At 41.2% G+C, this 23,061-nt stretch overlaps 2 protein-coding genes across 3 annotated transcripts in view; one reads left to right on the top strand and one right to left on the bottom strand.

Annotated features, from left to right (window-relative positions):
* Nucleotides 1–222: 222 nt before the first annotated feature.
* Nucleotides 223–3,222, bottom strand: Lsm5 (LSM5 homolog, U6 small nuclear RNA and mRNA degradation associated). The gene is made up of 5 exons (XM_041640339.1): nucleotides 3,090–3,222; nucleotides 2,090–2,185; nucleotides 1,784–1,811; nucleotides 869–941; nucleotides 223–509 (listed from the first exon to the last, which is right to left on the bottom strand). The coding sequence occupies exons 1-5, from the start codon at nucleotides 3,133–3,135 to the stop codon at nucleotides 477–479; spliced, it is 276 nt and encodes a 91-aa protein (XP_041496273.1). The 5' UTR covers nucleotides 3,136–3,222; the 3' UTR covers nucleotides 223–476.
* Nucleotides 3,223–12,528: 9,306 nt separating this feature from the next.
* The window catches only part of Avl9 (AVL9 cell migration associated), a 53,139-nt gene continuing 42,606 nt past the window's right edge, over nucleotides 12,529–23,061 (top strand). For both annotated transcript variants that reach the window (XR_005973274.1, XM_041640208.1), the window contains exons 1-3: nucleotides 12,529–12,827; nucleotides 20,924–21,044; nucleotides 22,311–22,396. Coding sequence is in view for 1 of the 2 variants with exons in the window: in XM_041640208.1 (XP_041496142.1) it covers nucleotides 12,735–12,827; nucleotides 20,924–21,044; nucleotides 22,311–22,396 (300 nt within the window). In the remaining variant the exon portion in view is untranslated. The remainder of the gene's footprint in view (nucleotides 12,828–20,923; nucleotides 21,045–22,310; nucleotides 22,397–23,061) is intronic.

Genomic DNA, 23,061 nt, shown 5'->3' with positions numbered 1-23,061 from the left:
ATACCTCAAAGATGGAGTTACAGGAAGTTGAGCCACCTGATATGGATGCCGGGAACCAAAGTAGGGTCTTCCGAAAGAGCAGCAAATTCTTTTAATTGCTGAGCCATACATCGGCTCAGATAGAACTCTTCCACCCGTCCCCACCCTCAAGCCTCTGAATAAAATGGCGTGCCCCAACCCAAATCAAATAAATGAGGAAGAAAATAAACAGAAATCAATATGAAACCAAGTATCAAAATTACTATATTTGTTCCACTAGATATTTCAACATAATAAATAAAATCCCAATTAACCAAAAACATTTTTATTTTTTTAAGTCTTTAAAAAAAAACAAAACAACTATTCCTTTCCCAAAATAACCATGATTAGCTTAGAAAAATGGGTGTATATCTTCAAAGTATTTCCTTTTAACGGAAACTTCATTTTATAGAAACGATAAAGGTTTTTAAAAGCCAGAATAAGTCAAGGAAATCCACTCATACTTCAGGCCCTTCTCCTCCAGGAACCAGCTGCATCAGAGAAAAGGAGTTTATTAATAACACCATCATACCACCTGAAAAACCTCACGTGTTCCTCATAAACCAAAGTCACCTTTGTCTCTCCCCCATCCTTCAATTTCCATTTTCTCCAAGTCACCAATATCTGTTACTAATCCCAACATTAATTCATGTTTAAGAGGTTCAAAAATGATTTCTGATGAACTAAAATATTAGGCAAATTAATCTTAAGAACCAGTCCTCTTTTGATAGTTGCATCGGGGCACTGATCACCCACGGCTCCCTTCCCATCCTCAGCGGTTAGTCAGTTCTGTGATCCCTGCCCCATAAAAGTATACTGAATTCAAAATAAAACAGTTTTAAAGTCTTACCATCGTTATATTATTTCCATTTAGTAAAATCTGATCTAATTTTGTAATCCTTCTTCCTTCTGGTGTAATTTCACTAAATAAACAGACAGAATGGAGTCGGGATAAACAAGTATTCAAAGGCAATATTTTGGAAACACTTTCCCTTCCTAGAAATTATTCTTGGGGTAAGGAGAACAGCTTGGTGGCAGGCACACCTGGGTGCCCAGCAGAAGGCCCTGGGTTCAACCCTTATTCTTACATATGAACGAATGTGAACTCATACAATTACAATAATTTTCAGAAGCACAGCCTGCCCACTGAATAATTGTAATGTAAATATAGTTCACTATAAAGCTTGTTAGCATGAATTTCTTAGAAATTCAGGAAAAACAACATTAAGATAATAATCCTCTGACCCAATTTCACAAATACCAGAAAATAAAATTTCAGTATTAAAATAATTCCAACAGGCAATACTTTTTATAAATCATACTAATTCTGCTATGGTATTGAAATGAGCGTGGTCTTCATAGGCTCATATGTTTGAAAAACTTGGTCCTCCGTTGGAAGAAATGTTTGGGAATGATTAGGAGGTATGGTCTTGTTGGAGGTGTGACACTGGGGGTGGGTTTTGAGGTTTATGATTGTTCAAAAGAACAAATCATACCCAGTTCACTCTGCCTCGTGATTATTTCAACATATAAGTGCTTAGCTACCCCCACACACCTGCCTGCCTGCCGCCACACTCCCTGCCACGGAAGTCGTGGACCCTAACCCGGAAATTTATGAGCAAGCCCACAGTAAATGCTTTCTTTTATAAACCGCCTTGGTCATGCTGTCTCTTCACAGCAAAAGAAAAGCGACTAAGGGGCCTGCCTTGAATTTAAAGAGATTTCCTCCCCAAGTCCCCATTCTTTAATTTGTAATACTACTCACAACTCTGTGACATCTTCCAACACCATATCTGAAATTTGTTGTTAAGAAAATAAACAAGGTTTGATTTATCCTGCTTTATGTTTTGGTTTGGTTCCAAATACGTTCAACACGATGGTGCAAATTCAAAAGGTTTGTTGTTGCCAAGAACGCTATCTTCTCTCGGCAAACACACCCCTTAAGATGATACCAAGTTCCCAGAAAATAAAATGATTTTTAATATAAGAACAGAAATACATCATCTGGCTAGAGCTCTTATACGAATACAACTGTAAAAACCTGTACCGTTACCACGTTTTGAAAGGATACTGACAAAGTCATCAAATCCTAGAAGTGTCCCGACAATTTCTTTATCACTCTTCATCACGATGTGAATTCTTGATCCTATACACTTGTCCACAAGCTCTGGGGAAGGAAAAGGACTGTTTGCCCACTTATTAGTTCAACAAACATTTGACAGCTTATTTATTACTTTCGTATCATTAAACAAAAAGCAGTCATTCAACTACTACATCTTATACAAACCTCTGTTCGACCATTAGCACAAATGTTTGCCTTACCTCTTTTTTTTTTTTTGCTGCAATGAATATGACTGTGATTTTATTTAGATTATTTGGTTAATATATGAAAACGCACACACCAAAAGGTAAAGAACTTGACAGATTTTCCTCGTCAGTGTTTTTACGGACCTAACACATATTGGAGTGGACACTGCAAAAACTTCCGATCACAGCTACATTCACTAACTTCATCGGCGCCTCAACCTCCCAGGAAAGAGGGCATTATTATGGCCATCAGCTTCCTGTCACTTCTCTCACCTCGCCTTTACCTCTGTGCTTGGAGACCAACCTGAGCATCTCTGCAGCCAACTTAGCACTGCTCGGTACCATGTTTTTCAGTGTGCTGTCCGAAAGCAAGGGCTGTAATTTAAGCTCATTATTCAACAGTACCCTGGCACAGTGAGGGGACTGCTTGATGAATTCATGAATAACGGGGCTCATTTCCAGATTTCTCCTTTAAGATTCACTATAGACAGTGGCGCCCTCCTCACACAACCAGACACAGCATGGGGTCTACCAAACCTGGAGACCGAAAACGCCAAACTGCGACTTGGGACGGCTACCCACGACGTCTTAACTGGCGGGCTCACAAAGAAGGCCGAGGACGTCCTTCACTAAGTGGGACCCTCGCCGGCTACAGGTAAAACGGTCTGTCTTCCCGGAAACGCCAAGGACGGGACGGCCAGGCCCACCTCGGCCCCCGGCGCGGAACTGCAGCAACCCGCCCGCTCCCCAGGCAAGATTTTTACCTAGTGGTAAGAGCTGGGACGGGTTCGTGGTCGCGTTAGCCGCCATGGCCACGCCGGAAGTGGCCTAAGGCCCCCCAGCGCAGACTTTAAAAGAGCGCGCTTCCGCCCTTTTCCGCAGCCGGCTCAGACAAAACGAATCGGATGTCGATCTTGAGATCGGGTGGGTCCAAATGGATCGCCGAGAGATTCGATAGAACAGTTCGGCCCTCTAGCGGTGCCACAATTCCGACAGGCCCCAGAAGTTTTGCTAAACTTTAGAGATAGCTTGCCTCAGCTATTCCGGAAGACTACAACATACTAGCTCTCTGACTCTGATAGTTTTACTCTAGAAGGTTGCATCTCAAGCCGGGATCTTTCTTCAGAGCAGTAAAATCAATTCAGATTTCCTATCTGTGTTCTCAATAACTACCCATTTTCTTAAGGAAGCCTGGAAGACTGAAAACCCATACGAAGCATTTTTTTTTAATATTCTATACCAGGTTTTCACAAGTTTTGTCTGTTTTTGTTTTGTTTACTACTTAATTTCTTCTTACCTTTCTAGAAGTCTAGTTCATTACAGGCTCTTAAAGTTGCTATCAGTGATTGATTTACAGGCAGCCACTAGATGTCACTCTGTATGCTGAAGTCATCACATACGGAAAATGAGCTATCACACTTTTTTGGAAATAGATAAAAAGCCTCAGTGTGGAGTGGCCAGCAATCCCAGCGTTTAACGGACAGAAGGAGGACACAGTTGGCAGCATGGGCAATTTGTGAGAGCCTGACACAAAATAAGAAATAAAAACTAAAGAGAGCTGACATCTAACTAGCTTAGCACTAGAGTGTTTTCCTAGCATTCACGAGGCGCTAGGCTTGGGCCTCTTAAAAAAAAAAAATAGAAAGCAGATAAATTTCTTTACCTTCGTCTGTCTCATTTGTATCTAAGTCTAAATATGGGAGATCATAATGAACAATATTCATTTTTACACTGTTTTGTAAGCACCTTTCATTTCTTCATTCAGGACACAAAAATCTGTTGAATACTGTTTGACTAGCAGCTTGCTGGATATATAAACCAATGTACAGGAAAGTCTTTTACTGGAGTGTGTGGGAAGAGGGACAGATAATAAATTTCATGTGTATAACACTATGAAATTTAATATATAAAGCAATGTCTCTAGGGATCCTGGGAAACTTCATTCTCAATTTCAAGCCACCCCATTCCATAAATCTTGTGTACTTACTAGGTTCTAGGGCAATTACAAATGTAATCTTTACAGCCATCCTTTGAGGCAAGAATCATGATGAGGGCGGGAGAGATGGCTCAGTGGTTAAGAACACTGGCTGCTCTTCCAGAGGTCCTGAGTTCAATTCCCAGCAACCACATGGGGGCTCAAAACCATCCGTAATGAGATCTGGTGCCCTCTTCTGGCATGCAGGGAGAATACTGTAAACATAACAAATAAATAAAATCTTTGTTGAAAAATTCATTTAAAAAAGAGTCGTGGGCCAGGAGGTGGTGGCGCACGCCTTTAATCCCAGCACTCAGGAGGCAGAGGCAGGTGGATCTCTGTGAGTTTGAGACTAGCCTGGTCTACAAGAGCTAGTTCCAAAACAGGCTCCAAAAACACAGAGAAACCCTGTCTCGAAAAACAAAAAAAAAAACAAACAAACAAAAAAAAAGAGTCATGGCTAGGTTCCTTATGCTTAAAGAAGTTAAGTACTGTCTCATGGCTACACATTATCAACTTGAAAAGCTTCACAGAGGACTCGACAGGAGTCTAATCTTGCAAAGGTAGCATTGGACATTATGTGCAGTTGGTATGTGTCACTTCCAAGCTTCTCTTACTGACTTTGTCTTTAAACCATACACATTTCTCTTACATTTAGCATAAAACACTTACCTGCCTTCTCAAATATATTTCCTTAACAACCCAATATTCACCATTTTTTTCTTATTTAACTTTATGATATTACTCCATGTCCTGGTAAATATGTTGCTCATGTTTCAACACCCTTCTCAGAGATGATCACCTGTTCTGATTTGGGAGTCTTGTTATCTATCACTATCGTTCTCAGAGTTATCTTGGTGTATTTTTACATAATTATTTAACAAAGCTAACTCCCATTAAAAGACTAAGTTCCTCAAGACTAAGAATGTTGAGACATAGTATTGTGATTAAATCCATTGGTTCTGAATTTAATGATTTTTATACTAATTCAACCTTCACAATTTTTAAAAGCTTTAAAAATGTTTTAAAGATTACATTTGTGTGCACCATGCGAGTGAACATATCCGTGTGTGGTGTGTGTGTGTGTGTGTGTGTGTGTGTGTGTGTCAGGACAATTTGAAAGAATATGTTCCTTCCTCTTGCATGTGGGTTCTATACCTGCTGAGCTATCTCATTAGCCCACCACAATTTCTACTAATTATTTGATTTATGGGTGTATTACTTAAGCTTTTTAAATCTCAATTTATCTATTAGAAACAGTGGTGTTAATGGCAAGTAATATTTTTCATTATTTATTTACTTACTTGTGTTTATGGGTGTTTTGTTTGTTGTATGTCTCTCTTAATCACTGCTATGAAGAGACACCATGACCAAGACAACACTTATAACAGAACATAATTAACTTGCTTACAGTTTCAGAGGTTTAGTTCATTATTACCCCGGTGGGGGAACTTGGCAGCACTCATGACAGTGGAGTGGGAGCTGAGAGCTACATCCTGATCTACAGGCCACGAGAAAGAGACTGGGCCTGGCATGACTTTTGAAAGCCTCAAAGTCCATCCCCAGTGACGTACTTCCTCCAAGGCCACCCTACTGCAACAAGGTCACACCATCTAATTTTTGTAATCCTTTCAAACAGTTCCACTCCCTGGCGACTAAGCATTCAAATATATGAGCCTATGTGGTCCATTCTTATTCAAACAAGCCCAATGTGCCTGGCGTCCATGGAGGCCAGAGAAGGCATCAGATCCCCCCACCCCCCACCTTCCCGGGGCCTTAAGTTACAGTCAGTTGTGAATCACCATGTAGATGCTGGGAATCAAACCCAGGCCTTCTGGAAAAGGTGTCAATGCTTTGACCCATGGAATCATCTCTCTCGCCCACTGGAAAGATTATTTTAATTATTAAATGAAATAACCTATGAAAATTGGTCAGGACAGGATCTAGTGCATAGCAAACTGTATTATAGCTGATGTATTGTTACTTACTGATCTTTGCTTCCTAAAACTAACATGATGTTTGGCTTAGGGTAGGGACTACATACAATAGCATTATTAATTGCTTGTTAATTAAACTTTGTTGTTTGGAGACTGGTGAGATGGTTCAATTGGTAAAGCTGCGTTTTGCCAAGCTGGGTGACCCGAGCTCAGCCCCTGGAGCTCAGTAGGTAGAAGAAGCAAACCAAATCCCAAAAGCTGTCCTCCCTCTCCAACTTATGCATGCCCACAGGCAAAATAAACATAAAAGAAGATTTCTTTAAACCATAAACTGCATGAAGGTAACAATGTATCTTGTTTGGTGCACTAAAGCTACCACATGCCTAGATTTGGTCTAAACAATGTTCTTTGAATTTACTCTTATTTCATTTATGCCCCTTGGCAGACTCCTTAATCTTTGCAAGGTTCTAAATACAGAGTAAGTCCCAACACATTTATGAAGACTCTTTCTTTTCTGGCTCTTCTTTTCTATCTTTATTTTTGTTTAATTTTCATCAGGAAAAGAATAATACATTCAATGTTTTAAGTCTCCCATGATATAAACAAAAAGAATACTGGCAATTTTCTTTTTGCCATGCTGGGGATGAAAGCAGAGACCTCATACATACTGGGAAAGTCCCCTATCAGTGAGTCCATTGAATGTTATGCTCCTGACCTGTTTTGGTGTGTGTGTGTGTGTGTGTACGCACGCTTGCGCGCTTCTGAACATATGTTTTGTTTTTTGTTTTGTTTTGTTTTATTTGACAGGCATCTCACTGAGCTACTCAGGCTGGCCTTCCACTCACTCTAGTTCAGTCTTTGAACTTTCTCCTCTACTGCTGCAGTCTCCCAGGTAGCTGGAATTAAAGGCCTGCTCCATTGGGGCTCAACAACATTAGCAATTATTAATGCCACAAAAAAGAAAGAAACCTTTGAAAAGTGAGCGCATAGCATTTACACAGTGGAGTGAACAAGATTACTGGATGGGAGCAGTTCTGCGCCATTATGATCTTTCCTGAGGCAAGGAGCAGCCAGCTGATTTCAGTTACAATTCCAGTGAGTTGGAAATCACCAGAGCTCCTGTCTCAGAGTGCACTCCCCACCGTGGTTCCTTACAGAGCAGGTATAAATGGAATTTATGAATCATCGCAAGGTATGTGCTTCTAGGAAAAGCTTTTCAAGATGGGGCCCCATAACAACAACTCCACCTGGTTGATATGACGTCATGATACTGATAGCGCTACTACAAGACCTGCTTTGGGTACCAGCTGCACAAGACAGCTCCAAATTGGTTAGCTGAAATGGTGCACATCTTATACAACATTTGGCCAGACCTGCACAAAATACTCAGAGACTATTTGCAATTTTAAAAGACATTGATCTTAAATTTAACCATCATTTTACTTTCACAGGATCCCCCAGAAAGAACGTCGCCCCTATGACAGCTGGAAGTAATTCTAGAGGACGACATCCCCTCTCCCAGTAAAGTTTGCCCTTGGGTTTAGGGACATCATTTAGGGGTTGATTATAATTACTATATGATTGAGGGATGGGGGAAGAATTTTATAAGCTCAGGGATCATTTAAAAAAAAAAGAGGGATGATGGGATAATTTGTAATTGTGAGTTACTGTTTTTAGACAAATATACTGGTATAGATTCTTGTATATTGATACAAAGTTAAATTATATTGACTATTGTATGCGTGCATATTTCTACCTCTGTTTAAAACATTTTTTTATGTATTGACATATATTGTATTGATATATATTGTATATATTTACCATATTGCAGTGTACATTTCTACCTCTGATTAAGATACTTATATAATATTTGTGTATTGATATATATTTACCTACTGCAATGTATATTTGTACATTGCTTATATTTGGAGGTCATTGTTCTCATTTGTTTCAACAACAGTCGTTTATTTTCTTAGTCTTTAAGTTAGATAGATATTGAAAATTGTATAGATTAATAGTCATCTAAGTTTGTCATTTATAATTAGACTAATCAGGTTCTTTAGATATATAGAGATTATACTCAATATAGATAGATAGTCTTCAACTTCTTCAAAGAGCTGTAGAAAATGGCCTTTAATCTAACTCAGAGTTTTGTGGTAGTGAGACACAATTGCTCCTGGCAACACCACTCTATTCCCGAGAGAATGTTGAGCACCAAAGACACTCCACCTGGAGCCTTTCTTTTTGGCAGAACTGGCCTTGGGGCAAAGAAATGCCCATACCTCAACCACTGACAGAGATACAGAGTGTGCATCAATGGATAAAACAGGACTGTCATATCCTGCCAAGACAGGGTAAGATAGTTTTGAAAAGTTGCTTGCCTTTGAAAATGGCATGTCAGTTATGTTAGGCCTTAGCCAAAGTTGGTCGCTTCAACGCTGCTAACATGACTTTGGGTGATTGCCCAGGTAGCCAGTTGTCTCTGTGATTTGTTGCATGTTTTGGAAGTTGTTTTACTGAACTTCCTAATTACCCAGGTAACAATATTTCCCTTCTCAGATCTTTGATGGGGTTGAAGACTATATAAATGTAGTTACTTTCTCTCATGACTTGGCCAAGTTATTTATTATACAAGACCTAAGCTAGTTAGAATAGGATATTTGTACTTATTATATATAATTTCATAATAGGTTTAGAATTCTCTTATTTAAACAAAAGGGGGAGGTGTTGCAGGAGGTCCTCCCACTCCTCCAGCCTATAGCTGCTGAGATACCAGCCCATTGGTGCGTGGACTCTCTCCCTTTAAAAAAGCGGCCACTTCCCTCTCCTCTCTCTCTTCACTTCCTGCTGCACCGGTGACTAGACTCCCTTCCTGGTTGTGTAGAGGGCTGTTGTCTGGCACGGCGATCTGTAAGTTTTTTCCCCTTTAAATAAATACCACCCTATTAGTCATAATTTCAAATTGGTGTGGCATTGTTTGTGACTTACGCCTTCAGTTATGTATTCAGAAAAGCATTTTAAATCCCCCCCGACATTGTATGCCATTATATAAACACAATCAAAATTTCCTGCCAAAGCAAAGTACAGAAACATACTTGGTTTTCGTTAACTAGTTCCTTCCAGACTTGGGATCCTCTCCCAAGTCAATACTTTTGAAAATAGGAGGCATTTGTCCTTGGGAATAATATCCTGGTCATGAATTTATTCTACAGTAATGCAATTCACTTAAAAACTAATGCAGAGTCTGGAAAAATGGCTTAGTTGGTAAAGTGTGTACCACCAAGCAGCAGGACCTGAGTTCATAACCTCACACCTATGTAAGAAAATCTGGGAATAGTGACTCACATCTGTAATTCCAGTGCTGGAGAGGCAGAGATATTTTTCTAAGGCTTGCTGATCCCTTCAGCAAATGGGTGAACTCTAGCTTCAGTGAAAGATCCTGTCAATAAATAAAGTGGAGAAGCAATTGAGGAAAGATGTTTGACGTTGATCTCTGACCTACACACACACGTGCACACATACATGAACATGTAAAAACACACATATAAAACCTAATTTGAGGGAGGTGCCTTTCTAAATATTTATTTATTATGTATACAATATTCTGTCTGTGCTTATGTCTGCAGGCCAGAAGAGGGCACCAGACCTCATTACAGATGGTTGTGAGCCACCATGTGGTTGCCGGGAATTGAACTCAGGACCTTTGGAAGGGCAGACAATGCTCTTAACCACTGAGCCATCCCTCCAGCATGGGAGGTGCCTTTCTAAACTGTTACATGAACCAGTTTGAAGCCCTGAAATCTGTCTCTTGCTTCTTTGGTGTACTGTATCATCTCAAACCCTGAACTGAAATAAATCCTGTCTTCTTTAAGTCCCTTACAATCAGCATTTGGTCAGATAGTAACTAAATACAGCATGACTTTAAATATGTTCTTAGAACGTTTAAGCATAATAGTTATAAACAGATGATTTAATCTCACAAGACCGCTCTAGGAAGCAAGGTGACACATATTTCTGTCTCCCGAACAGTGAATTAAATATTGATGTTTACTGGAGACAGAAATCTATCCACACATTTCAAACAAAAAATGTGAAATCAGATTTAACTTTAGCTACGCTAACTGTGGAAAATAGTAACACAGTTTACAACAAGAAAATAGTAAAAATCAGGGATTGGAGAGATGGTTCAGCAGTTAAGAGCACTGACAACCCTCCCAGAGGACTGGGGTTCAATTCCCAGTACCCACATGGATGCTCACAACTGTCTGTAACTCCAAATCTAACATTATCACAACATGCATGCAGACAAAACACCAATACATATAAAATAAAAATAGTTTTTTTTTAAAAAAGGAGCTAAAATAGTAAAAATCAAGTAGCTAACATAAAAGGGTAACATGCATGTTGATATACTCTATATGCTGGGATTAGTATATTTTTAGGAAGTCATGAGCACTGTCAAAAGTTTTGTAATATAAAAAGGATATGAATAGTAACATACTGAAAAATATTAAATAGTTTTAGTAGCATTTAAACAATATGCTTTTTGAAATTGTAGCTCATTCAGCAAAGCATTTAAAAACCCTGGAACAACCGACCTATTTTATGCCAGTTATAGTAAATAAGCAATGAAAATTGAACACACACACATTTTAATCATGGTACTAGAATGTAAATCTTTTGTCAAAGATATTATGATTCAAGGCTTAAATTGCTTCCAAACTCTTACATATCATTATGTATTTATTTTTGCAGGTCTGTTTGCCTAGACTAACCTGAAACTCTCCATTGCCTTTTCTTCCGAACAGGTTCTCAGCCCCAGGTCCTTTAGCCAGGAGTACTCAGCCCACTGTGTGCTCCGCCTTTGTTCTCCTTTTCTGATCACTTTCTAAATTAGCAGATCAGGAGTAGACTGTGAAATCAAACCTCAGGCTGAGGAGGAAGAGCTAAGCCCCCACCACTCATACCACTACCACCACACCTGGCCTTAGGGATGGAAGGCTGAGGCCTTCCTGATCCGTGCTTGCTCCTATGATTTTTGGACAATGACTCCACTGATGATATGAAATTATTGTTATTAATTATTATTGTTGTTGTTTGACGAGACAGCATTTTTCTGTGCAATCCTGGCCGTTCCGGAACTCGCTCTGGACTCTGCAGACCCCGATGGCCTCATTCTCAAAAATTCTCCCGCCTTTCTACCTCTGGAGTGCTGGGTTAAAGCGTGTGCCACCAAGTCCGGCCTGATCTGAAGTTACAAAGTGTTGCTGGGTCACTAAAGTTGGAGTTGTAATCTTTTACCTGGTGAGCACATTTCTACCACTATGTAGCCCAGACTGGCTTGAAACTTGCAACCTTCCTACCTCAGTCCCTCAAGTTCTGCCATTATCCATGATGACTGGGACTGCACATAAAATCTAAATGAAAAAAACTCTAGGACGAAACCAAAGAAAACATTGAGCAAGCAAGCAACTTAATTTAGACGTTGAATACCCAAAATACCAAACATCATGAATATGCCTCCTTGTTAAACATTTAAAACTCAAGGTTGAGAGATTCCACAAAAGATTTATAGAGTGCATGCGATCAAACCGGACTCTCTGAATGTGGCTGACAATGAGGGCTGACTGAGAAGCCAATGATAATGGCACTGGGTTTTGATTCTACTGCATGTACTGGCTTTTGGGGAGACAAGTCTGTTTGGATGCTCACCTTCCTAGACCTGGATGGAGGGGGAAGGGCCTTGGACTTCCCACCTTGGCAGGGAACCCTGACTTCTCTTAGGACTGGAGAGGGAGGGGGAAGAGGAGGGAGGAGAGGGAAGGAAATGGGAGGAGGTGGAAATTTTTAATAAACAAATTAATTAAAAAAATAAAATAAATATAAATTAAAAAAGATTTATAGAGTGAAGGGAAAACATGTTTGTAAAGAAGTCAAGCTGAGGGAGGAGAAAGGAGATTTCAAGAAGGAAAAATAGATTTTAGAAGCAAGTGAACTGACAAAGTACATAGAAGAAAGGAGCAGGTGTAACCCTCAAGCACACGCAACCCCTAGACCTCTCCACTAACTACTGCAAAAAGGTCCCTGAGGGTCAGCATCCATCCTGCCCAGCCGCGCATTCGCCCGGAAGGCTCCGCCGCTCCTGCCATACAGCCCCGCCCCCGCCCCGCCTTCTTTCCCTCTGGTCCCGCCTCCATCCGGGCTCCGCCCATGCCGCCTCAGACCCCGCCCGGACGGGGGCGTCAGGGTTCAGCCCCACGCCGCCGCCGGGGGCGGCCGTAGCGTCAGGTGACAGCCCGGAAGCTGCGGAAGCGGATGAAGCAGAGCGGTAGTGGCCCCGTGGGGCTGCGCGGAGGTGAGGGAGCTGGACTACGGCCTCCGAGCCCACGACTCGGCGCACATGCGGCGCTCGGGCTGACATCTGAAGGCCGCCGCTCTGGGTCGTGCGGGCCGGCCTCGGCGGTTGGAGTCGCGGTGCGGGCCTGCGGCGGACACCCATGGAGAAGGCTGGCCGTGAGGGCGACGGCGCCCCCTGCGGGCCCGTCCTGCACATCGTGGTGGTCGGCTTTCACCACAAGAAGGGCTGCCAGGTGAGGACCGGCCCGCGCCCTGCTCGGCGCCCGCGGCCTGCCGCGTGGTCTTCCTCCGAGAATTGCACGATGTGCAGTGGGGTTCGGAATGAAAGAGTGACGGTCGCGCCTTCGGTGATCTGTCAGCCCTCACCGACCTGCCGGGTGTTTACCCAGAAAGGAAGTCTTGAGGAACAACTCGGCGTTTGATCGCCGGGAGGTGGTGAGCTGTGGGTTTCCACGCGAATGCTCAAGTAGGCTGACGGGCTTGCAGGCGCCACGCAGGAGAATCAGCTTCCTTTGTTTATCTCTTGCAAGCCTTAGACTCTGTAGTTTAGGGTTGGCGATCGGCCCCGCCCCCTTCTCTTCTGCCATTTAAGATTTGATCCTGCCCAGAGCTATTCTTTTCGTTAGGTGGACACTCCAAGTCAATTGCGGTAAATAAAAATGTAATTTGGCAAGCAGTAAGTGCAAATGGGCTGGTACTAGCTTCTTAGCTGGCTCTTCAACCCACCGTGGGAAAAGAGCATTTGCTTTGTGTTGACCGCAGAGGAGCAAAATAGAACAAGGTTGTTCAGTCAGAACAAACACCTTCGGAAGGCAGTGATGTCATAATGTGCTAGTGGCTGTAGATTGAATACTTAAGGTACCGAAAAAACAATTACTACTAGTAGATAACAAAGCATTTGGTCTCTCTCTTTTCACAGAGAATGTAACATTAAAAGACTTATTGACAAAAGTTCAGTTCGTTAGAAGATAACAATAGTGAAGGGAGTGAAGAGATAATAGTGGCGCGCGTGCGCGCGCGCTTGTGTATATGTGTGTGTGTGTGGTGTGGTGTGGTGTGGTGTGGTGTGCATGCTATTAACTTCAAGCCCAGTGTGGTAGCAAATGGGAGTCTGAGGTAAGAGGATTCTGTTAGGTGGACAGAGTACTTAAGCCCTTCAAAAAAAGAGACTGTTGGACTGGAGAGATGGCTCAGAGGTTAAGAGCATTGCCTGCTCTTCCAAAGGTCCTGAGTTCAATTCCCAGCAACCACATGGTGGCTCACAACCATCCATAATGGGGTCTGGTGCCCTCTTCTGGCCTGCAGGCATACACACAGATAGAGCACTGTATACATAATAAATAAATAAATAAATAAATAAAAAAATATATATATATAAAAGAAAGTTTAAAAAAAAAGAGACTGTTAACTTTAAGATATTATACTCCTTTATCCTCAGATTAGAAAGACAGAATGACACTAACGAGAAAGTAGCATTATTGCATGTGAGCATTATTGCATGTGATGTTAAGAGTATTTAGTACTGGCCAGGCAGTGGTGGTGCACGCCTTTAATCCCAGCACTCAGGAAGCAGAGGCAGGTGGATCTCTGTGACTTCGAGACCAGCCTGATTTACAAGAGCTAGTTCCAGGACAGGCTCCAAAGCTACAGAGAAATCCTGTCTCGAAAAAACAAGATTATTTAGTACTTGAGGACTATGACCGTTGAACTAACTAGTTGCTTTATAAGATAGGAGTAAAGTGACAGAACTTGACAAAGATCTTACTGGAAAAATTGCTGAGAGCATACTGAAAAACAGCCCTGGACAGGCAGATCTCAGTGAGTTCGAGGCCAGCCTAGTCTGCAAAGCAAGTTCCAGGACAGCTAGGACTGTTACAAAAAGAAACTGTCTCAAAAACACAAAAACAAAAGCCAAAACACCCAGCCCTGGAGTCAGAATGCTTTCTGTGTCGTGTGTGTTCATTGTGTGTGCCAGTGGAGTCTTTCTAGGTAAAGAATGATGTGGAAGTGTGCTTCAGAGCTCCACAGTGGAGCTCTGCAAAGGAAGAAAACATCAATATTAATAGGAGATGGAATAGAGTCTCCTAATTCTTGCTGTCATTTGAAAGTCTAGATTTTATTATGTTTTCTGCCTGACTCACTGGTTTTATTGGTAAGCTGTATTTCCGTAGAGGAAACCATATGTGGTACTTTATGAAGATGAGAGAGCAGAAAAGGGATGGCACAGTAGCACCCTGCATCCTGTGTCATTTCTTTGCCTTTAGGTTTTGGTTTCAGCACACAGGTAAAAGTGACTGCTTCTGTAAACAGAGTTCTGTGCAGAAGTATAGCACTACTCCAAGACCAGCAAATATAACTAGTTCCCAAATTTGCCCTTCTCCTTTTTTTTTTGCTAGATAATTTATAATAATTGAATGAATTAAAACTCAACTAGAATTTTTCTTTCTTATATAATTCATTCAATAAGAAAGAAAAATTCTAGTTGAGTTTTTCCCCAACTGATGCTTAAAGCAGCTTGTTTTATTATTCACCTTTGTAAAATTGCACCTACCCAGGGTATTGTAGAAACAAAGCACCAAGAACTTAATCCTGGGCTGGAGGAATGAATCAGTGGTTGAGTACTTGCTTAGTGAACAAGCTTCTGGGTTTGGGGTGGATCTCTGTGAGTTCAAGGCCAACCTGGAACTCAATGAGTTCCAGACAGCTGTGGCTACATTGTAGAGAGATCCCAAAACAAACAAATAAAAGTATTTTTCTCAGCATGTCATGCTTTTTTTTTAAGGTCATAAATGAGTACTTATTTACATAATTCTACGCCTCCTGCTCCTCTTGCAATTCCTCTTGTGCCCCTCCTCCTCTAATTCATGTTTCATCTTTGTTACTGTTACACATGTTTGTAAGCCTGTGTCTGTGCACACACACACACACACACACACACACAAAATTAACCTGCTGAGTTCATTTTACTTTTCATTGTATGTTTTTAGGGTGGAGCGCTTTGAATAGATAACCTACCAGGAACTAGTCCCCTGAGAAAACTGAGTCTCCACCTCTTAGCTCAGTTGCCCTTACCTCTTCATCTAGGGGTGGGGCCTAGTGAGATTTCCCCCATCTTCTTTGGCATTGGCATTGTACAGATCTTGCTTAGGCAACCATGTTACTGAGATTTCGTGTGTGAGATACTGTCTCACAGCAGATGTCCTTGTCCTCTGACTTTTTTTGTTGTTGTTATTTTTAAGACTGTTTCTCTGTGTAGCCCTGACTGTCCCAGAACTCTGTAGAACAGGCTGACCTCGAACTCATAGAGTTCTGCCTGCCTCTGCCTCCTCACTGCTGGGATTAAAGGTGTGTGCCACCACTGCCCAGCTTTTAGAATGTTTCCACTCTTCCACCATGCTCCCTGAGCATTAGGTGTAGGGATTGTGTTGTAGATCTGTCACCTGGGGTTGGGTACCTCATGGTCAGTTCTCTACATGCTGACCTATTGTGGATTTCTGTAAAGATGCAAAAAGGTGGAGGGGGGCACTTCTCTGAGGATTGAGAGCTATACTTACCAGAATGGGCCAGTCCACGAATCAGATTGCCATACTCTTTTGTTAAATGATCTAGTACATATCACACAAGCTCTTTGATTTTGTTCGTAGTTTTTAATTTTTAAACATTCAGTTGAGAGCATTTATTTTCCAAACCTTAAAATTCCTTTATTGTGGTCATATTTTTCTTTGGGCTGTCAGCTCACAAATAACAATACAGAGATTTATTATTAAGTATAAAAGCTTGGCCTTAGCTTAGGCTTGTCCTACTAACTCTTATAATTTAATTTAAGTTAGCCCATTTATATTAATATACACTCTGCCACGTGGCATTACGTCATCTCTTAACTGCCCATCCTGCTTCCTCCAATTCTAGCTGGTGATTCCACCTTTCTTGTTTCCAGAGTTCTCTGTCTGCCCAGAACTCCCATCTAAACCTCCTGCCTGGCTATTGGCCATTCAGCTCTTTATTAAACCAATAAGAAGGTTCCTTGGGCAGAGACACATCTTTACAATGTACACAAATATTCTGCAATAGTTTGTTATTTTTTTTTTTTTTGATTTTTTTGAGACAGGGTTTCTCCGTAGCTTTTGGTTCCTGTCCTGGAACTAGCTCTTGTAGACCAGACCAGGCTGGCCTCGAACTCACAGAGAGCCGCCTGCCTCTGCCTGCTGGGATTAAAGGCGTGCGCCACCACCACCCGGCTAATAGTTTGTTATTGTTTACAGTGTTCATGGAAAGGGGCATGATCCATGTGTTGAAGTGAGAAGACAACTTGTGGTGTCAGTTCTCTGTGTCGGGTTGCAGAGATTGAATCTGGGTCTTCATGCTCACACTGTCAGGCTGCAGGCATCTTTACCCACTAGGCCATCTGACCACCCTAAATTTTTGCTTTTGATCTCTTTTCTGGTAGAATTTCTGGTCTGTAAACATAGCTAGCAACTTTTATTTTATTTTATTTTGGTTTTTCAAGACAAGGTTTCTCTGTGTAGCGTTGACTGTTCTGGAACTCTGTAGGTAGGCTGGCTTTAAACTCACAGAGATCCTCCTGCCTCTGCCTCCCGAGTGCTGGACTTAAAGGCACATGCTCACCTCCCAGCTCAGCTTCAACTCTTTTTTTTTTTTGATTTTTCGAGACAGGGTTTCTCTGTATCTTTTTGGTTCCTGTCCTGGAACTAGCTCTTGTAGACCAGGCTGGCCTCGAACTCGCAGAGATCTGCCTGCCTCTACCTCCCGAGTGCTGGGATTAAAAGCGTCCGCCACCACCACCCAGCTCAGCTTCAACTCTTGAATGTTTTTACCAAACTGTATTTTTTTTTACTTTATTCTTTGACAGCATCACATAAGTATGTAAAGTCTTTGTCATTTTCATCCATTATTCTTTTTCATGCCCTCCACTCCTACTGAACCCTTTCTTCTCAGCAAGTCTTACTTCATGATTTGTTTGTTGTTTTTGTGTGTGTGACCCACTGCACAAGCATGGATAGGGAAGTAATTCACTGAAACTTGGGCAGCTTAATGGCTATACTGCTAAAAAAAATAAAATAAATCCCTTCCCATTCCACAGCAACTATAACCGCCAGTAGCTCCTCAGAGATGGGTGGGGCCTTATGACCCTCTCCTCAAGACTCTGTATTTCTTTTTTTCACAAGATTTACTTATGTTGTGTGTAGATGTATATTCATAATACATGCAGGTGCCTGTGGAATCCAAAAGAGGGTGTTAGATTTCCTGGAGCTAGAGTAACAGACACTTGTGGGCTGCTTGATGTGGGTATTGGAAATCAAACCTGAGCTCTTTGGACAAGCAGCAAGTACTCCAACCTCTTAGCTATCTCTCTAGCCCCACTCCATTTCCGGGGGAAGAAAAAGCAGAATTGCAAAACAGTTGGAACTTTACCAGGGAAATTGAGGTTTCCTTTTGTGGGTTTTTAGTCTTTTAATAAAACAATTTAGAAACTGACTTAGAAGGAAGTTTAAGGGCCTTTTCTTTAGAGTTTGAAAAAAAAACTCTAAAGAAAAAAAAACCAAGAATGGTTTTAAATGGGACACATGCCTTTAATCCCAGCACTCAGAAGGCAGAGGCAGGCAAATCTCTCTGAGTTCTAGGTCAGCCTAGTCTACAGAGCCAGTTTAGGATAGCCGGGGCTACACACACACACACACACACACAAACCCTGTCTCAAAAAAAAAAAAAAAGAAAAAAGAAAGGGAAAGGAAAGAAACAAGATCCAGGCAGGCAAATCTCTCTGAGTTCTAGGTCAGCCTGGTCTACAGAGCCACTTTAGGATAGCCAGGGCTACACAAAACAACCCTGTCTCAAAAAAAAGAAAAAGAAAAGAAAGGGAAAGGAAAGAAACAAGATCAACAAGCTATAAAATTTGGCTGCTGCCAAGGAAGGGAGATGAAGAAGAGGAAGAGAGAAGAGAGAAAGTCCTGCCTTGTTTTTTAAAAAATACATTTTAATTTTATTTTGTATGTTCATGGAGGTTTTACTACAGGCAGTTAATGGATGCTTAGAGGGGGAGAATCAGTCTTCTCCAGGGACAAGTTCCTAATAGGTTTCCCATTCCCAGGACTCAGCCCTAAACACATATACACAACAGCAACACTAAATAGACTCAGCAGGTTATATTTATATGTACATTTGCATGAAAACATGCACACACTTGAGTGTGTGTGTGTATGTGTGTGTGTAAAGTAACTAATAAAGACAAAATCCTAAGGAGAGGGAAGGACATGGGAGGAGTTGGAATGGAGAATGAGAGAGGGTGGAAATTATGTAAATACAGTACTCATGAAGTGAACTTTTTTAAAAAAGAGCTGGGCATAGTGGCACTTTAATTCCAGCACTTCAGAGGCAGAGACAGGTGAATCTCTGAGTTCAAGGCCAGTCTGGTCTACATAGTAAGACTCTGATTAAAAAATAAATAAATAATATTTTTTAAAAAAAGCAATGGCAATCTGACAGTTATAGTTTATGTACTAGAACAAATAAAAGTCTAGACTATAACTAGCAAATTAACTGTAGAAACACATAATTTCTTGTCAAATAGTCTAATTTCAGGCAACGTCTAAAGGAAACAACTTGAAAACAGTTCCCTCCTTCCTCCCTAGGGGTCCTGGAAATTAAACTCCAGTCTTTATACTTGATGCCTTTAACCTTCTGAGCCATCTCATAGGCTCTGAAAGCCATACCTTTCGAATTAGAGTCCAAGAAACCAGGAGAGTTGAGCCATGGAAGTCAGCAAGCAGCTATAAATGGGGTGGAGGAGTCTTCATAAAAAGTAAAAAGGCCCAGAGAGTCTGCAGCATTTGGACTGTATCCAAAGAAGAACTAGGTAGAAAAGGGAAATTTACACTGATTGAGTCAGAAATGCTGGCAGACTTAGTAGTGCTACATAATGGAAGGGCAGTAAGCAACTTTTTGGGAGTGTGGCTTCTGTGAGATAAGTACATGATCTCCTTAAGGGGATCGTTTTTCCCATCGCCACAGCATGCCTTCAGGTAAACCAGCTTTCCTAAGGAGCAGTCTTCTGGCAAGGTGATTGACAGACCAGGCACACAACTTGGGGAGCCAGTTCTCACCTTCCAGTACATGGACTTCAGGGATTGAATTTAAGTTTTTAGTTTTGGCTATAAATTGCTGAGTCATTTTATTGACCCTGGAGTATATAATGTTCTAATCTTTGGAGTGATGTGGAAGGGTCTTCTGTTTTGAGTTGATTTCATTGGTTAATAAAGAAACTGCCTTGGCCCTTGATAGGACAGAAAATTAGGTAGGCGGAGTAAACAGAACAGAATGCTGGGAGGAAGTGAGGCAATTGCTATGCCTCTCCTCTCTGAGCCATATGCAAAGAAGCTCCGACCCAAGATGGACATAGGCTAGAATCTTCCCGGTAAGACATCACTTCGTGGTGCTACACAGATTATTAGAGATGGGTTGATTGGGATGTGAGAGTTAGCCAGTGGGAGGCTGGAGCTGGTGGGCCATGAAATGTTTAAAAGAATACAGTTTGTGTGTTGTTATTTCAGGGGCTAAGCTAGCCAAGCCGCCGGGAGTCGGGCGGCAGGAACGCAGCCTGCTGCTCCTTCTACTTTGGAGCATATCAGAATATCATGTCTCCCACCACAGGCATAATTCAGATTCTATTATTTTGTCCCAGAGAAAGTAGCTTTCCCTTAATGGGCTTCAACATAGCCTTCACTGTTTTTCTATATTATTTTAAACACTAAGGAGTGGTAATCTTAATGTTTTCTATTAGATAGCTAGATAGGAATTAACAGGCTTGGAGGCAGTTGAGGATGGGGCCTTTCTTCCCTCAGACTCAGCTTGGGACCCCACCTCCTGTTTCTTTGGTAAACACTAGAAAAGGGCACCCACATGGTATACTTACATACATGTAGGTAAAACACCTGTACACATAAAAGAAGAAAGAAAAGGTTATTCCTTGTGGTTTAGTGTCATTATTGTTTCTGCTTTTTAGAAGTCAGCCATTGTTGCAGTCTTTCCTCCTGTTATCACTTCAGAATAAATGTGTGAAATGACTGGAGTCAGGGTAGGTCTGGCCTCATGGATTGATTATTTAAGAGAGATACTTGAAGTTCTCTTGGCTTAGCTTTATACTTTTAGACAGCATTTTGAGTTACAACTAGACACTTTAAGTAAGCAGGAAACAGTCTATAAACTGTGCTTGGGTTTGCATGGCATCATTCAGGGTTCAAGAGCATTACTGTTTGTTAGTATAAAATTCTTCCTTTGGTCTCTGTTTGGCTAAGATTTTTTTCCAATTTAGGTTGAGTTCTCTTACCCACCACTGATTGCGGGAGATGGACATGACAGTCACACTCTACCTGAAGAATGGAAGTATTTGCCTTTCCTCGCCTTACCAGATGGTGCACATAACTATCAGGAAGGTATGTCAGTAAATAGTAGACCGATTACTAGGTGTGGTTTTGGAAATTTTTTCCATAACAGTCTTGAATTCTTTGGTAAATGAAAGCCTTTGAGCCTATTGTAATTATTTATAAAATGTGTATGTGTTGTTTGGAGGTGAGGTGTGTGCTAGAGAAGCTTCAGAGAGTGATGGGGCCGTGGTCAGTGACCCTTGGTTCCCCTCCTGCCCAGAGCACTCAGGTATAGCCAGAGCAGGACAGCTGCTAATAGGTTTGTGCCTACAGTTATATCATGTTTCAGACTCCACTCAGTGGCAGAAATGGAGACTTACCTGCACTAACTACTCCTGGCCTGGAAAGCTCCGGTTTCAGACTCACTAGGCTGTTCTCTCATGCCCACCTGAATACAGCTGAGATTGTTTCTTTGACTCACTACTCAACCCTGTGCTTTAAAAGTCGCTTGCTTGCATGAGGAGAATGTTTGTGTCCTCAAAGAAGAGTATAATGACATTTTCACACTGAGTCTTCTACACCCATATGAGAGTGCTTTGCCAGACCTAATGAAGTACCATTTTACTTTGATTAAACTAAATTCAATGTAATTTGACTACTTGTTTTCCTATTGCAATACTTAATATTTCCCTTATAAAATAAATCAAAATTTACTATGCAGCTTAAAATGAGCTTTATTACAGGATATAAAACCTAAGAAATACTTTTCATCCTAACGTTTCTGCTGTGGATGCTTTCAACCTAGTGGGAAAGTTAAGATTATAGGAAATACCTTGCAAGTTTTCTTTATGTGTATATTTAGTTTTGTCTCTTTTTTTATTCTAAAGTCATTTGGAATAAATGACAGACACTCGACTTCTAAATACTTTAGTATATGCACCCCCTAAGGATTTAATAATTTCCTAGCATGCAGATGTATTATCACAGCTAAGATGTAACAATAATCCCATAATATCATCTCACATCCAGTCTGTGCTCAGATTTTCCCAGTTTTCCCATAATTTCTTGTATCCACTCAAGATTCACTTGCTGCCATCAGTTTTTATGACTTGACTTTCCTTTGGTCTGGAACAGTTCCTGCATATATTTTCTATGTTATCTCTTAGGCTTGTGACAGACATGTACTATAAAGATTGGGGGAAAGTTTGTGATGTTAGAAGTATTACCTGGTTGTGTCATCATTTGTGTGTTAATGACTGCATTAAAACTTCACATTTGATTGTTCAGTAATGAGTAATTAACATCACTATTTACATTTTTCTGTGTATCTCTTAGATACTGTGTTTTTTCACTTACCACCCAGAAATGGAAATGGAGCCACAGTATATGGTATCTCTTGCTATCGACAAATTGAAGCCAAGGTATGATAATTGGTGGTGAGCAGCAGCAGGAAAAAGCGCCTCCAACCCTTGCCCAGATGTTGGTCATTTGGGGAATCACAGTCTTTACGTTCAATGTAGTACATCTGTGCAAGTACCTGAAGAGGCTAGAAGAGGGTGTTCAGTCCTATACCTGGAGTGATAGGTAGTTGTGAGCCTCCTGACTTAGGTTCTGGGACAGAACTGGGGTCCTCTGCCAGAGCAGAGCAGTGTGCACTCCTAACTGTTGAGCCAGTGTTCCGGCTCCCAATTTTTAGGGTTTTGAGTAACCTCCATACTGATTTCTGTGGCCATAATAATTTGTGCCCTTACTAGCAGTGAGCGAGGTTTCTCTTTCTCCGCATAGGTACCAGCATTTGTTATGATTTGTTTGTGTGGATTTTTTGTCATGCATTATCTTTATGAGCATATTTAAATTTACATAATGAGAACTAATGAAAAATGGAAGGCATCAAAATCACATTAAAAATTAAACTCCGTGGAAGTGTTTAGATGTATAGAAATGTACAAAAAGAAAACATCACAGCATTTTCAATTAGCTTTACTAATGAAAAGAGGAAGTGCATCTTGAAGCAAATTTGAGTATTAGTTCCTAACAACACATTTGTGGTATGGTGACCTTCTTTATCACTCCTGACTAGTTTTGA

The sequence above is a fragment of the Microtus oregoni genome, unplaced genomic scaffold (genome assembly GCF_018167655.1).
Source record: "Microtus oregoni isolate MIOR12 unplaced genomic scaffold, Mior012 000062F_ref0000492, whole genome shotgun sequence".
Taxonomy (NCBI): domain Eukaryota; kingdom Metazoa; phylum Chordata; class Mammalia; order Rodentia; family Cricetidae; genus Microtus; species Microtus oregoni.
The sequence above is the reverse complement of the archived record's forward strand: the minus strand, read 5'-3'. Positions and strand labels throughout refer to the sequence as shown.

Excerpts from the sequence above, each read along its gene's own strand:
- Lsm5 (XM_041640339.1), bottom strand. The coding sequence starts at position 3,135 with ATGGCGGCTAACGCGACCACGAACCCGTCCCAGCTCTTACCACTAG. Across the intron at positions 2,186-3,089 it reads GTCCCAGCTCTTACCACTAG|AGCTTGTGGACAAGTGTATA; the intron begins GTAAAAATCTTG and ends TTCCTTCCCCAG. Across the intron at positions 510-868 it reads ATGGAAATAATATAACGATG|CTGGTTCCTGGAGGAGAAGG; the intron begins GTAAGACTTTAA and ends TCTCTGATGCAG.